Source organism: Pelophylax lessonae (assembly GCF_965119305.1).
Source record: "Pelophylax lessonae genome assembly, chromosome: 3".
NCBI lineage: Eukaryota > Metazoa > Chordata > Amphibia > Anura > Ranidae > Pelophylax > Pelophylax lessonae.
In genome coordinates this window covers 600,981,471-600,994,536 of record NC_138770.1, presented here as the reverse complement: position 1 = coordinate 600,994,536, position 13,066 = coordinate 600,981,471, and the positions used below count along the sequence as shown (strand labels likewise).

Sequence of the window (13,066 nt, the reverse complement as noted above, 5' to 3'; positions counted from 1 at the left end):
TTTTCTTAGTAAAAACCTCTATCATGTTTTTGATGTCTGTGTCCCCATTGGAGAGATTTCCCCTCACTGTGACTCATTGTGTCACTGTAAGGGGAAATTTGTCCTGGTGACCATTGTCACTGGTTCAGAAAGCTCAACTTCAGATATAAGAAAGGCAAAAAATAATGCAGCTCTGAATTCATCAATACATAATTGAATGTATTTTTGAAGTACATGCGGTGTAAGTACCTGAATTTGACCTGGTATCAGTCTCTTCTACAGCAGAGCTCAGGTTGGGGGAGGGAGAAGCAGCACAAAGAACCAGTTAGGAGCAAGGAGCAAGCTGATAGTGGGAGAGAGCAGAGCGACAGAGAGATGAGCTTATTAGTTTACTGCTTCTTCTTTCACTGTCCTGTCACAGGCTTTAAGTGACATAAATACAAATCCTAATGCCCCGTACACACGCAACGATTATCGGCCGACTTTTGTCCAGTGTTGTTGTGTTGGTTGAAATGTGCTCTAGACTACACACAAATTTTCTCGGCCAACAAAAATCTACTTCAGAAGTGATGTCATGTGCTGGTTTACTTTCCATGTGTTTTTTCTTCTCTGAGCATGCCCAGTCTTGCTCATCAGATTTTTGTCTGCCAAAATCTGTACTGACTGACGGAAAATCGGCCGTTGTGGTGACGGCCAACAAAAATTTTATAGCATGCACACCAGATTTTTTTCGGCGAAAAGTCGGAGTCGGTTGTCGGAAGCATCATACTAACAAGCCGAAGAACGGCTGATCGGACGTTGGCCGAAAATTCACGGCCAACTATTGACGCGTGTGTACGAGGCTTTAGGCGGGTCCCATAAATGTACAGTTTTTCATCTATGTGTTTAGGTTTAGGCCTGGAGGTTATTACCAGAGCAGAAGAAAAGGGGGAGATCAGAGGTAAAGCTTCCCCTAGAAGATTTACATCTCCAAGACCGGAAGTGAAAGGAATTCTCTCTGCTGGACGAAATATAAACCCAACAAACGTTGTAACCCTTCCCCATTCTAATCACTTTTGGCTGGATTGGACCTTCTGAGAACTGCATCCATCAACCATTCTCACCCAACCTCAATATCACTTGACATTCCTCATACATTAACACTGTCCTGTGAAAGATAAAACATCAAATGTGCTAAAATGTCATCATTAAGATCTAGCTACAAGGATGGATTACAGAAATGTCGCTATCATGACAAGACGGCTACATACACAGAACAACATTAAACAACAAATGGATAGGACACCAATGAGGTATTTAGATAGCAAAGAAAAGGAACTGTAAGCACAATACAGCGCAACACAGACTGGGAAGTACGGCGCGTCTTTTCGAGGTCTCTTTTTTTTCCCTTCTTCAGAAATGTTTGTTTTAGTAGTTGTCAGCCCGAAAACAAACAAAACAAAAAAACTCCATTAGCTTTAGGTTATTCTGTTAATAAAAGCTCAGCGTCCTTTTTTTTTTCTTTAGCATCCTGATATAGATAGAGAATTATCAACCAAAATGCTCACAGTAGGTCCACTTCACATTACACATTTGAACTTCTTGTGTCTCCTCCGTCTTTATCTGGTCAAAATTACTCGATCATTTTTCTTTTGGATGGTGGGATGAGATGGCAGGGGAGATCATTGGGAAGCTCGTGGCCTTCTAGTTTAACCTTAATGAGGTGATTGGCTAAGGCAAACTCTTCGTCGTCCAGCAAACCGTCCTTGTCTATGTCGGCCAGTTTCCAGATCTTGCCCAGCACTGTGTTAGGCAGTTTGGACTTCACCATTTCCTTCTTGGCATTGGCCCCAGTGACTTTGCCATTCACAGGAGACAGAGTATAGAAGATTTCATCGTACATGGGCTTGTCTCTGGATACCACCCAGTCTGCATCATCAATGCCTTCTCCTGCCCCCTCACCGTAACCGTGCCCAAATGGGCCATTCTGGGTGCCCTCAAATGCACCTCCCTTGACTATCTGAACTGGTTTCTGAGTTTCCTCCTGTCTAACTAGGACCATCAAGTGGGCGATGTCATGTGCTAGCATCTCGTCCACGGTTTCCAGAAGCTTGTTCTTCAAGGGTTGGAATTTTGTGAAGTCTTGGGATTGTAAAAGGTCCTAAGTAAAAAAAAAAAGAAATTTAGAAGCTCACTTAACAAGTATTTAATCTTTACTTGTAACGTTTTTAAAGAAGAACTTCAGGCACATAAAAATCTTAATTAAAGGCTAATTTCTCCTTAAAGTGCATATATTTTTTCAGGTAAAAAAAAAATGTACATTATTTTTTTTCCACTGTAGCCTACCAAGAATTGCTCCCATGATCAGTAGGTTGCAGCTGCAATGCCTGGCTTCCGACAGACTCTCTGTATAGCTGTATGCCCATACCTTCCATAAGGAAGATCAATTAACTACAAGAGCGCTCATCAGCGCCCTTGCAGTTCGCTGAGAAATACAAGCCATCTGCCGCAATGGCACACAATAGTTATAATTTATTCAGTCACAGAACTCTGTGAATGAACGACATGGCCCTGTGGGAGGAGCCCGCATGGTCACACTCTTTAAATTGTGACAGCAGGAGCGGAGAGAAGATCCTGGGTCCGCTGTCAAAGCGAGGGATCAGGGGGCCTGGGCAGGTGCTCTTTGATAACATGTTACACCCCAAATATGGGTGTAAAATATAACTTGTTACCAAAGGTGAACTTATCCTTTAAATATGTTCGTCAATAGCCACAGAGGAACTAAATCCACTTTGTTTGCACCAAATATCTTGCAAACCCAGATTTTACTATATCAGTGGTATTATCGCTGTGCTGCAATTAGCTCGTGTAGAGAGCAGAGCTGTGGGAGGGAACCAACAGACCCCACCAACTACAGGCTTTCTGTAGAGAACTACAGTAGGGGGCAGATACAAGACCAGTCACCCTGCACAAAGAGAGGGATCAGCAGTGACTGGTCTTCATTACAGGAAGCTCCTGCACAGAAAAAATACACTAAGATTCAAAAGAGAATACACATGCCACTTAGAAACTATTTGATTGGGTTTAAATAGACAAAACAGAAAGAAATATGCATGCATGCATTGCAGAGATGTACTGATTATTATTTGCATATACATAGTTACATAGTTAGTCAGGTTGAAAAAAGACACAAGTCCATCCAGTTCAACCAAAAAAAATATAGAAGTTAAACTAACAGGTCAATAGTTACTTGGCAAAGACTTTGATCCCTTTTTAAATCTAGGCACCACATTGGCCCTACGCCAATCCAGTGGTACTATTCCAGTCCTTAACGAGTCCCTAAAAATTAGAAACAAAGGCTTAGGAATTACAGTGCTCAATTCTTTTAGGATACGTGGGTGGATGCCATCTGGTCCAGGCGCTTATATCCACCCTTATTCTGTCTAAATATTTCTGGACCATATCACTTTTGAGCCATTGTGGATCATTTGGGGCTGTGTCAATACCGTCCTCATTATGGTCATGAGCTCCCCCATGCTCTTTTGTATATACAGAGCTGAAGAAAGTATTTAATATATTTTTGCCTACTCTTTGTCCCCAGTTACCACTCCTGATTATTTTGTAAAGGGCCTACATGCTCAGACCTAACCTTTTTACTGTTAATATATTTGAAGAATTTTTTGGGGTTTGTCCTACTATCTTTTGCAATCTGTCGTTCATTTTGAATTTTTGCGTCCCTGATTTCCTTTTTACATATTCTGTTATATTCTTTGTAACAATTAAACAATGATAGTGTTCCCTCAGTTTTATATTTTTTAAAAGCTCTTTTCTTTTTATCTATAGCTTTTTTAACTTTTGCCGTGAGCCACATAGGTTTTATTTTTAGCCTTTTAAAACGTATTACCCATGGGAATATACTTTGCAGTGAGTTTGCATAAAGTCTTTTTGAAAACTTCCCATTTCTGTTCTGTGCTCATCGATGCCAATATTCCCTCCCAGTCTAAATTCTGTAGAGCAGCCCTCATCCTTGGAAAATTTGCTCTCTTAACCACTTTACTACTAGAGCATTTTGCTGTCTTACGTCTGGGCCACTTTTTGCAATTCGGCGCTGTGCGACTTTAACTGACAATTGTGCGGTCATGCGATGCCGTACCCAAACAAAATTTACGTCCTTTTTTTCCCACAAACAGAGCTTTCTTTTGGTGGTATTTGATCACCTGTGCGATTTTTACTTTTTGCGCTATAAACAAAAAAAGAGCGTTTATTTTGAAAAAACAACAATATTTTTAACATTTTTTTTTATGAAATTCCCCCCAAAAAAGATGTAAAAATCATTTTTTTTTTTAAATTTTTGGCCAATTTGTTTTCTGCTACCCATGTTTGGTAAAAAAAAAAATCGCAATAAGCGTTTTTTGATTGGTTTGCGCAAAAGTTATTGTGTTTACTAACTAAGGGAAAGATTTATGTCATTTTTGGTGTTTTTTTTTTAACGAGTAATGGCGGCGATCTGCGATTTTTTTTGCAGGACTGCGACATTGCCGCGGACAGATCGGACCCTTGACTGACATTTTTGACACTTTTGGGGGTACCAGTGACGTTACTGCAGTAATCAGTGCTAAATATATGCACTGTTACTGTAAAAATGACACTGGCAGGGAAGGGGTTAATTTTATTGGAGAGGGAGGGGTTAATGTATGCCTTGTGCTTACTAACGTGTGGGGGGGGGGAGGGGACTGAGTGAGCCAGGGACAGATCGGATGTTCAGCTATGCTGAACACTCCGATCGGTCACTCCCTGTCACTTAGGAGATCCGCCCGCTCTGTTTACACAGGCGGGCGGATCTCCAAACTGGATTTCCGACGATCGGGGCAGAGCAGCGGCGATCGCCGCCGCTCCTCCCCTGGCCCGACTCCCGTTGTGAATGAAATCAGTGGGAGCGTGCCTCCGGCGGCGCGCGAGCGCTGCCTACAGGGGGAGGAGTCTGGCGACGTAGGTCTATGTCGTCAGACCTACAAGAGCCACTTTGCCGCAGTAGTACTACGGTACTCAGCGGTAAAGTGGTTAAAGTTAAGTGTTTTTGTATTTCCTGTATGCGTTTTTTGCTTACAGCTAACATTAAATGAAATCATGTTATGGTCACTGCTACCCAGATGTTCTTTTATATGAACATCGTTAATAAGCTCTGCATGGTTTTAGATTACTAGGTCCAACAGAGCATCATTTCTAGTGGGGGCCTCAAACTGCACCATAAAATTGTCTTGTAATAGGTTTATAAATTTTTACCCTTTAACTGTTCCAGCAGTGCCATTACTCCAGTCAATGTCTGGGTAGTTAAAATCCCCCATTATTAACACTGTCCCAGCCCTTGCAACCCTTCCTATCTGTGCCAGGAGCTGAGTCTCCACCTCCTCATTAATACTGGGAGGTCTATAACAAACTCCAATGATAATTTTTGTTTTACGCACACCCATGTACATTTCAACCCATACTGCTTCAGATTCATCACACTCTCCATCAACTAGGTCATCTTTCACACTCACTTTGAGATCACTTCTCACATAGAGACAAACACCACCACCCCTCCATTTTACCCTGTCTTTCCGAAAGAGAGCATAGCCAGGAATATTAATAGCCCAGTCATGTGAAGAATGAAGCCAAGATTCAGCAATACCAATTAAGTCATAGTTCTCCTTGTGCACCAGAGCTTCCAACTCACCTATTTTGCTTGGCAGACTTCTGGCATTGGTAAACAAACACTTTAAATCATTGTCCCATTTTGCACACTTATTTTGCATGTTTTTAATTTTGGTACAAATAGTACCATTTCCATTACCATATTGTATATACATAATATTACAGCATCAAGCTTTCATGCATCTGAGCATGCAAACCCAGAAGGATCCACATTACTAATATATTATAAATGAGGTCCGTACAAATATAATACAGAGAGGAATCAATCACAGATATCCCGTTACTTGTGCCAGAGCCCTCTTCTGAAAAAAGAAAAATGTTTTCTGCTTGGATCTTCTTCCCTCGGCACGGAGCCAAGTTTACACCAGCGGGATCTGGAACTTATCACTACTCCTTGCCATGGCTTTTATTAATCTAGTAAATGACAGTGTTGCCTTGGAAAAGTTTGACATTTTCCTAAACAAGAAAGTTCACTTATATTTAGCCTTTTTTTATCTTTAGAAGAACTGCTATAGATTTTTTCTAAAACCATTCAATATCTGAATAATACATATTAAAAGATCACTCCACTTAAAATTGATATTTCATAATGGCTTCATATATTTCAGTTTTTGATACATGCTGATAAGTTAAGCAACCTAACCTTTTTCTTATATCTCTCGGGAGTCCAGAGGTGAAGTTAGAGCAAACAATTAGGTACAGGAACACAGATTCCGCCCTTTAAAAAATATTTATTTGTTCCAGCACCTCCAGGCTCTCTTGGATGCTGACAGCATCCAATTCCAATTGTGGAACTACTGACATGTACTGTAAGCAATAAGCCCTAAAGTGGTTGTAAACCCACTTTATTACTTTTACCTATCGGTAAGCCTATATTAAGGCTTACCGATAGGTGCTGTAAATATCTCCAAAACATGCACCGTTTAGGAGATAAATACAGTGTATGCGCTCTGAAGAAATGGCCGCCTGTGCCATTTCTTCAGAGCCCTATGCTGTGAGTGACGTCACGCGGCTCCGGCCAGTAATACAGCCGAGTCCGCAGACCCGGAAGAAGATGGGTGAACATGGATGCACCCGGCAGCGGGGACAAAGTGAGCTTCATGGCAGATAAGTGTCACATAATGTGCTAGTATGCGTTGCATACTAGCACATTATGTATTTACTTTGCAGGGGGGGGAAATTTTTTTTTCTTACATAGAGTTTACAACCTCTTTAATAGCTGGACCACTAGCTATTGTTTTAGGTAAATCTGCAAATTTAAAAAGATTACAAACAACTTTTAAAATTAGAGCTGAACTCACGGCTGGAGACAAAGTTACCTCGTGTGCCCCACCTCTAAACTGGCACCATTTCTCAACTGTTTTACTCCAGAGGAACCCTTGACCTAATTTTCAGGTCTCAAGGAACCCCTGCTAAAACCACTTTATTTTGAATTCAATTCGTTGGGTGAGCGGAAGCCAGTGAAGGGCTACACAGAGAGGAGCAGCGGACACTGAGCGATTGGTAAGGTGGATGAGTCTGGCAGCAGCGTTCATGATGGATTGAAGGGGGGATAGCCTGTGTAGAGGTAAGCCAATGAAAATGGAATTGCAGTAGTCGAGGCGCGAGATGACCAGGGAGTGAACTAGGAGCTTTGTTGTGTCTTTGGTTAGAAAGGGGCGTATTTTGGAGATGTTGCAGTGGTTGAGGCGGCAAGATTTGGACAGTGATTGGATGTGGGGCTGCATTAACCCTGGAAGTATGCAGGCAAATTTATATGTGAGGTCAATCTGCCGCAGCTCAAGGAACCCTGGCAACTTCTGGAGGAACCCTAAGGTTTTATGGAACCCAGGTTGAGAAAAGCTGGTCTAGACGATAACAAAAATATATTTTTTAGACTTTATTACTCACCCCTCCGGCAGCTGGTGCTGTTCTCTTTTCTCTGGCACTCCCATGATTTGGGCAGACCCTTAAAGCCCTCATGTACAAAGCAGGACCACTAGTCCTGCATTGAAGATGATGCTGTCAGGGAGCTGCAACCAGTTGGGCAGTGAAGACAGGCAGCTTCGGGGGACCAGTCATATAGCGTGGGCAAATCCTAAGGGAGTAAGGTTTGTATTTCACCCTATTCCTATTCCAGTTCCCCTAGACAAAATGAGCAGGCAACTCTTGCAGTGGAGACAGGAGCCCATTGCAAGGGTAACTTCCACGAATAAAAATGTGAATAAATGAGCTTGGTAAGCCCAGACAAACTACAGTGCTTAGGAGTGGTCTGAAAAATCAGTCATAACATGGAAGGTAATTGCAATGAATCCACCAAATGGATGTATCATTCAAAATGGGCAAAAAAACTAAAAGTACCAAATAATAAATAAGGGATGAAAATTGTGGAAAATTATTGGTAAATGACAATACTAATGACATGTACTAACAGTATCAAAAGGTTTGCGTAGGAATGCCCAGGGTGCTAAACATAGCTAAAACTAAGAGCTGCAGCTAGAAAACCAGAGGGTGCTCACTTTCCAACCACTGAAAGAAAACAAAAGAAACAGCACAACCACATAGTTTAGCATTAAAAAAAATAAAACAAATGACAATTTAATGGAAAATAGAAATGCACTCACATAAGTAGGCATGCTTAGGGCATGACACAAGGGTGACTTGGGAGCCAGAAGAACCACCAGCCTTTGCCACTGGCTTGGGATGAGGCATGCTGAAGTTGCAGGAAGCCACTGCAACTGCAATCAACATTCAACCCAGGACTGGAATTGTAGACACATGCGTTGTAGACATGCCTCAGGCTGATGAATAAGCCAACCTCCTTTAAAACACTCCCCTTGTCTACAATCCATGAGTCCATGCTGACTGCAGTTGCAGTGACGGCAGCTTCCTCCATCATCAGCATGCCCCATCCCGCTCAGACATTTCTGGCTTCAAATCACCTTTATGTCATGCCCTAAACATGCGTATTTTTGTGAGTGCATTTCTATTTTTCAATAAATTGTCACATATTGTATTTTTTAAATCTACACCATGGGGTTCTGCTGTTTCTTTTGTTAATTTCTTCTCCAGCCTGGATTTCAGCTGTAAAATGGTAAATGTTATATGATATTTTAGTTACGGAGTTTAGATCGGGGGTCTTCGAACTATGGCCCTCCAGTTGTTCAGGAACTACAATTCCCATCATGCCTAGTCATGACTGTGAATGTCAGAGTTTTACAATGCCTCATGGGATGTGTAGTTCCGCAACAGGTGGAGGGCCGTAGTTTGAGGATCCCTGGTTTAGATCTTCTTTAAGTGCCTGGGATCCAGGGTACTGAGCAGGATGAGGGAGTTAATAAGCAGGCACCTAGGGGGGGCAGTTATGTGATACCAGTAGAAGTTCTGCATGGCTTCAGGTTTCAGTTCATGGCTTCAGTTTTCTTTAAACTAAACTGAGCCCCTAACATTAACCTAAAACCTCAGGTGAAATGGATGCTATCTCAGCAATAATGCTACAAGAGATACTATCAAGCCATGAAAATGCTATTGCAACAAAGATATAATGCGCTGAAATGTTTGGAGCCTATGACTGTGTAAGCAATTTGCGCAACAGACAAAAAAAAGAGCTGCTAGCACAACAAGTGTGTATAGTTACAATTTAAGAATATAAAGTGCTGTGGGTGTCACGTCTTTTCATTGTTTTTATAGTTGTGGACTTATCACTTTCAAGGTTAGAAGTTTTGTTCAACATATATAGGAGCCTAATCCCAAGACTCACTAATTACTTATCACCATTTTTGCTTAAGCCCCGTACACACGTACCGATTGTCGGCCGAACGATCGGCCGTCTTTTGTCCAGGGCTGTCCTGTCCGCTGAAAAGTGCAAAAGACTGCACACGAATTTTGTCGGCCAACAACAGCCGACTGCAGAAGTGATGTCATGTGATGGTTAACTTTCCGTGTCTTTTTTCTTCTCTGAGCATGCCCAGTCTTGCAAATCTGCTGATTGTCGGCCGAAATCTGTACTGACTGACGCACAATCGGCCGTTCTGTTGTCGGCCTACAAAAATTTTAATGCCTGCACGACAGATTCTGTTCGGCCGAAAATGCGCTGTCGGAAGAATCATACTAACAAGCCTACAATCGGCCGATCGGTCGGCGGCCGAATATTTGCGGCCGACAATCGGTACGTGTGTACGGGGCTTTATTGTTTTTTTTTGCATATAATCATCCCTTTGCAATCATTATTTTTTTATTCATGTTTTTTTTCTTTTGTTTAGAGCAGCACTTTATATTCTGATGAAGATTTGGAGCCTATTTACAAGGTGCTGTATCACGGCAGCCGAAAAAACCTCTCCCGAAATCTGCATCAAACTGGACTGAGTAGGGCACACACAGGTGCAGCATTATATTCATAAAACTACGGTACCTGCATCTTCTTCAGGTTGGGAAAGTCTCCCGGGGAGATCTGATGTTCCTTTTCAATTCGAGCGTAGATATCACCCAGACTGGCAACCAGCTCTTTCTTTTTGTTATCCTTGCCAAACACCGTTGGCATCTCCTTCTTCAGGGAGCTGATAATATACGCGTGAACCTATGACAACACAGCAGTTAGAAGATTATTTTTGAAACTCAACTTCAGCCAAACCTTTTTTGTTAATGTGTGCAAGAGAATGGACAGAGGGGGGTCTATGCCCCCATTGGATAGATGTTCTCCTATTTCATTTTCGAATTGGAAGTTTTGGAAAATCTCTCCAGTGGGGATACAGACTTGAACAAACACTTCTTTTTCAGTAAAATGGGGATGGGTTATCATTACTATGTTTCCCTGTCCTAGTAACCTCCCTCATTTTCTGTTCTGCTGTCACAAGGATAGGAAGTAAGGTTAAATCGCCCCTAACAATGTCGAGCATAGCAAAATATATTTTATCTTCTCACGTCTATCCAAAAAAGAAAAAAAAGGACTTGGGGCCCTCTCACACTTTTTTTTCCGATCAGGTCAGCCTGTCAGTTTTTCAGGGGGACCTGATCGACCCCTCGATTCACCTCTATGGAGCAGCGGGTGTCAGCAATGACATGTCCACTGACACCCGCTGCTATCCGATTCGATTCTGACTGCCAAATCCAGACGAATGGTGACCCTATTTTCCATCCGTCTGGAGGATCAGATCCGTTTTCATCCGATCTCCCCATAGAGGAGAGCAAGACTCTGACAGGTCCGTCTCTGCACAGTGAGCGGAGATGGACCTGTTATCCGCCTGCTCAGCGGAGATCAGCGAATCGATACCCACGAGCAAGCAGATTCCGTCAAACGGATCCACCCAGAGTGAAAGGGCCCTAAGGGCTTATACACAATCGAATCTCAGCTCTGTGCTATGATGCTGTGATGTGAATGCTGGAGCCCAGGATGGCAAGCCACTTCCCTGCTCCTCTATCCACCCAGCTAGTAGATGGACACCAGCACTGTCCCTTGCAACCTGATACTCAATGTGCGCTCCCCAACAGGAGGTTAAGGAATTTCTGCAATGAAGGACCTGAAGCCAGTGGTGGTGAATACTACATAATGTGTTTGTGCTCACATATACTTAAAAATGTAAAGATCGTTTTTTACTAATTTTCTTAGAATGCATTACTTAAACAAAATGGGTACATGCAATACTACTTTAAATATACAGGTATAGGCATATACTGGCACTTAAAAGGCCTTTAATGTTAAGTCCTTGTGTAATTCTATTCCTTTAGTCATTGTGTAATTTTATTCCTATCGAGTAAAGCCTGCTTTATTTACTTTCAGGAAATCTGCAATGAACAATAATATGCAGTCTTGAACTGTATAAAGTAACAGCCCACAGGCTAGGATTCAGAACAAATCAGGTGTCCCTCTGGATGTGAATGCTGCTTCCAGAGTTGGAATCACATGTAATGAGGGGGTGGCGGTACTTGAATAACCTGAAGCAGATTGTGACCTGTTCTACCTGTGATTACATGAGTGCAATGCAGCACATAAAGCATCATCTGTGGCTCATACTGACCATACTGAATCAAGCAGGGAGTTGCCCACTACTGTATATAGTTAAAGCAGCAGTAAACTGCTTTTTTATTTTTTTAAACCTGCATACAATGTCATGATGTGCTAGTATGCATTGAATCTTCACTCAGTCTTCCTTCCGGATTTGCGATCTCTTGCTGTGTGAGTGGCTGGAGCCACGATTATGTCACTCCTGCCCATGAACACGGGAGCCACTGTTTACGGCACATGACTCACAGGACTCTGAAAGAACGGCATGGGTATGCTGTTCTTTCAGAGTGCATGCGCCAGTGACGTCACCGGCTGCATCTACAGTAAATATCTCCTAAACAGTGCAGGTTTAGAAGATATTTACTGTACCTATAGGAAAGCCTTATTATAAGCTAACCTATAGGTAAAATACATGCATGGGAGTTTACTCCCAATTTAAACAGTGCAGGCTGTAGACAGGCGAAGTAAACAAAGTAAAGATTATACTGGGCTGGATCTGTGATGACAGCTTTCAAAAGCACTGGGGAAAAAATAGCAGAGTTTATATTTGTAAAGCTGCTTGGTGCTGGATATATTAAAAAAGCAAATACATTTTAAAAGTGCAATTATTCTTAATGGTAAATATTGTAAAAATTAATCAAAATTGTTTCCTTTAAAAAAGCTCATTCAAAACATTCTTGTGTCACCAACTTCCAAATATTTAAAATGTAACCATTTAAACATTAAGTAATGCAAATATTAACTAAGCAAATAAAGAGGGGATCCTGCCCCCCCCCCATGAAAAAAATTAAAAGTCATCAGCTACACATACTGTAGCTGCTGACTTTCAGTATTAGGACACTTACCTGTCCTGGAATCAGCACCCCAGCCAATGTTTCCATCAGCTCTTGGGTGCTGCCGCCTCCATTGCCTGTAAGGAAAACCGGTGGTGAAGCCTTGGGGCTTTACCGCTGGTTCCCTAATGCGCATACGTGAAGCGCACTGTGCCTTCTGAATGGCCCAGGAATGGGGGGGAGGCAGATAAGCCGAACTTTGCTTTAAACCACCAAATAATTATGATTTCGATGTTACAGCAGGGTAATACTGCACACTATGTTCCGGATACAGGAAAAACAAAATAACAAAAAAAAAAGAGTGCGCAAACCTCTAACCATAAAAATCACCATGAAAACAAGCAGTAAAGTCATGCAAATAATATCAACATCAATAAATAAAACCCCCAATATAGTGGAAAATTAAAACCATATACGTACAGTATAAATCAAACAATGATACAATAGAAATAAAAGTCCACTGCCAAATGAATATTCAGGGTTCCACTAAGTCCAATGTAAACAATCTTGTGTGAAAATGAAAGTCCAGTCTAAAAAGTATTTTTCCGGGCTCCATTAGGGCGCCGGTGTAAAATCTTGTGTAAAAATGAAATGCTTTTGT

General features: G+C 41.9%; 1 protein-coding gene across 2 annotated transcripts in view; it reads right to left on the bottom strand.

Annotated features, from left to right (window-relative positions):
• Nucleotides 1-948: 948 nt before the first annotated feature.
• The window catches only part of EHD3 (EH domain containing 3), a 122,111-nt gene continuing 109,993 nt past the window's right edge, over nt 949-13,066 (bottom strand). For both annotated transcript variants that reach the window (XM_082252552.1, XM_082252553.1), the window contains 2 exons: nt 10,043-10,207; nt 949-2,119 (listed from right to left, as the gene is read on the bottom strand). In XM_082252552.1, coding sequence (XP_082108678.1) covers nt 1,592-2,119; nt 10,043-10,207 — 693 coding nt within the window. In that variant the 3' untranslated portion in view covers nt 949-1,591. The remainder of the gene's footprint in view (nt 2,120-10,042; nt 10,208-13,066) is intronic.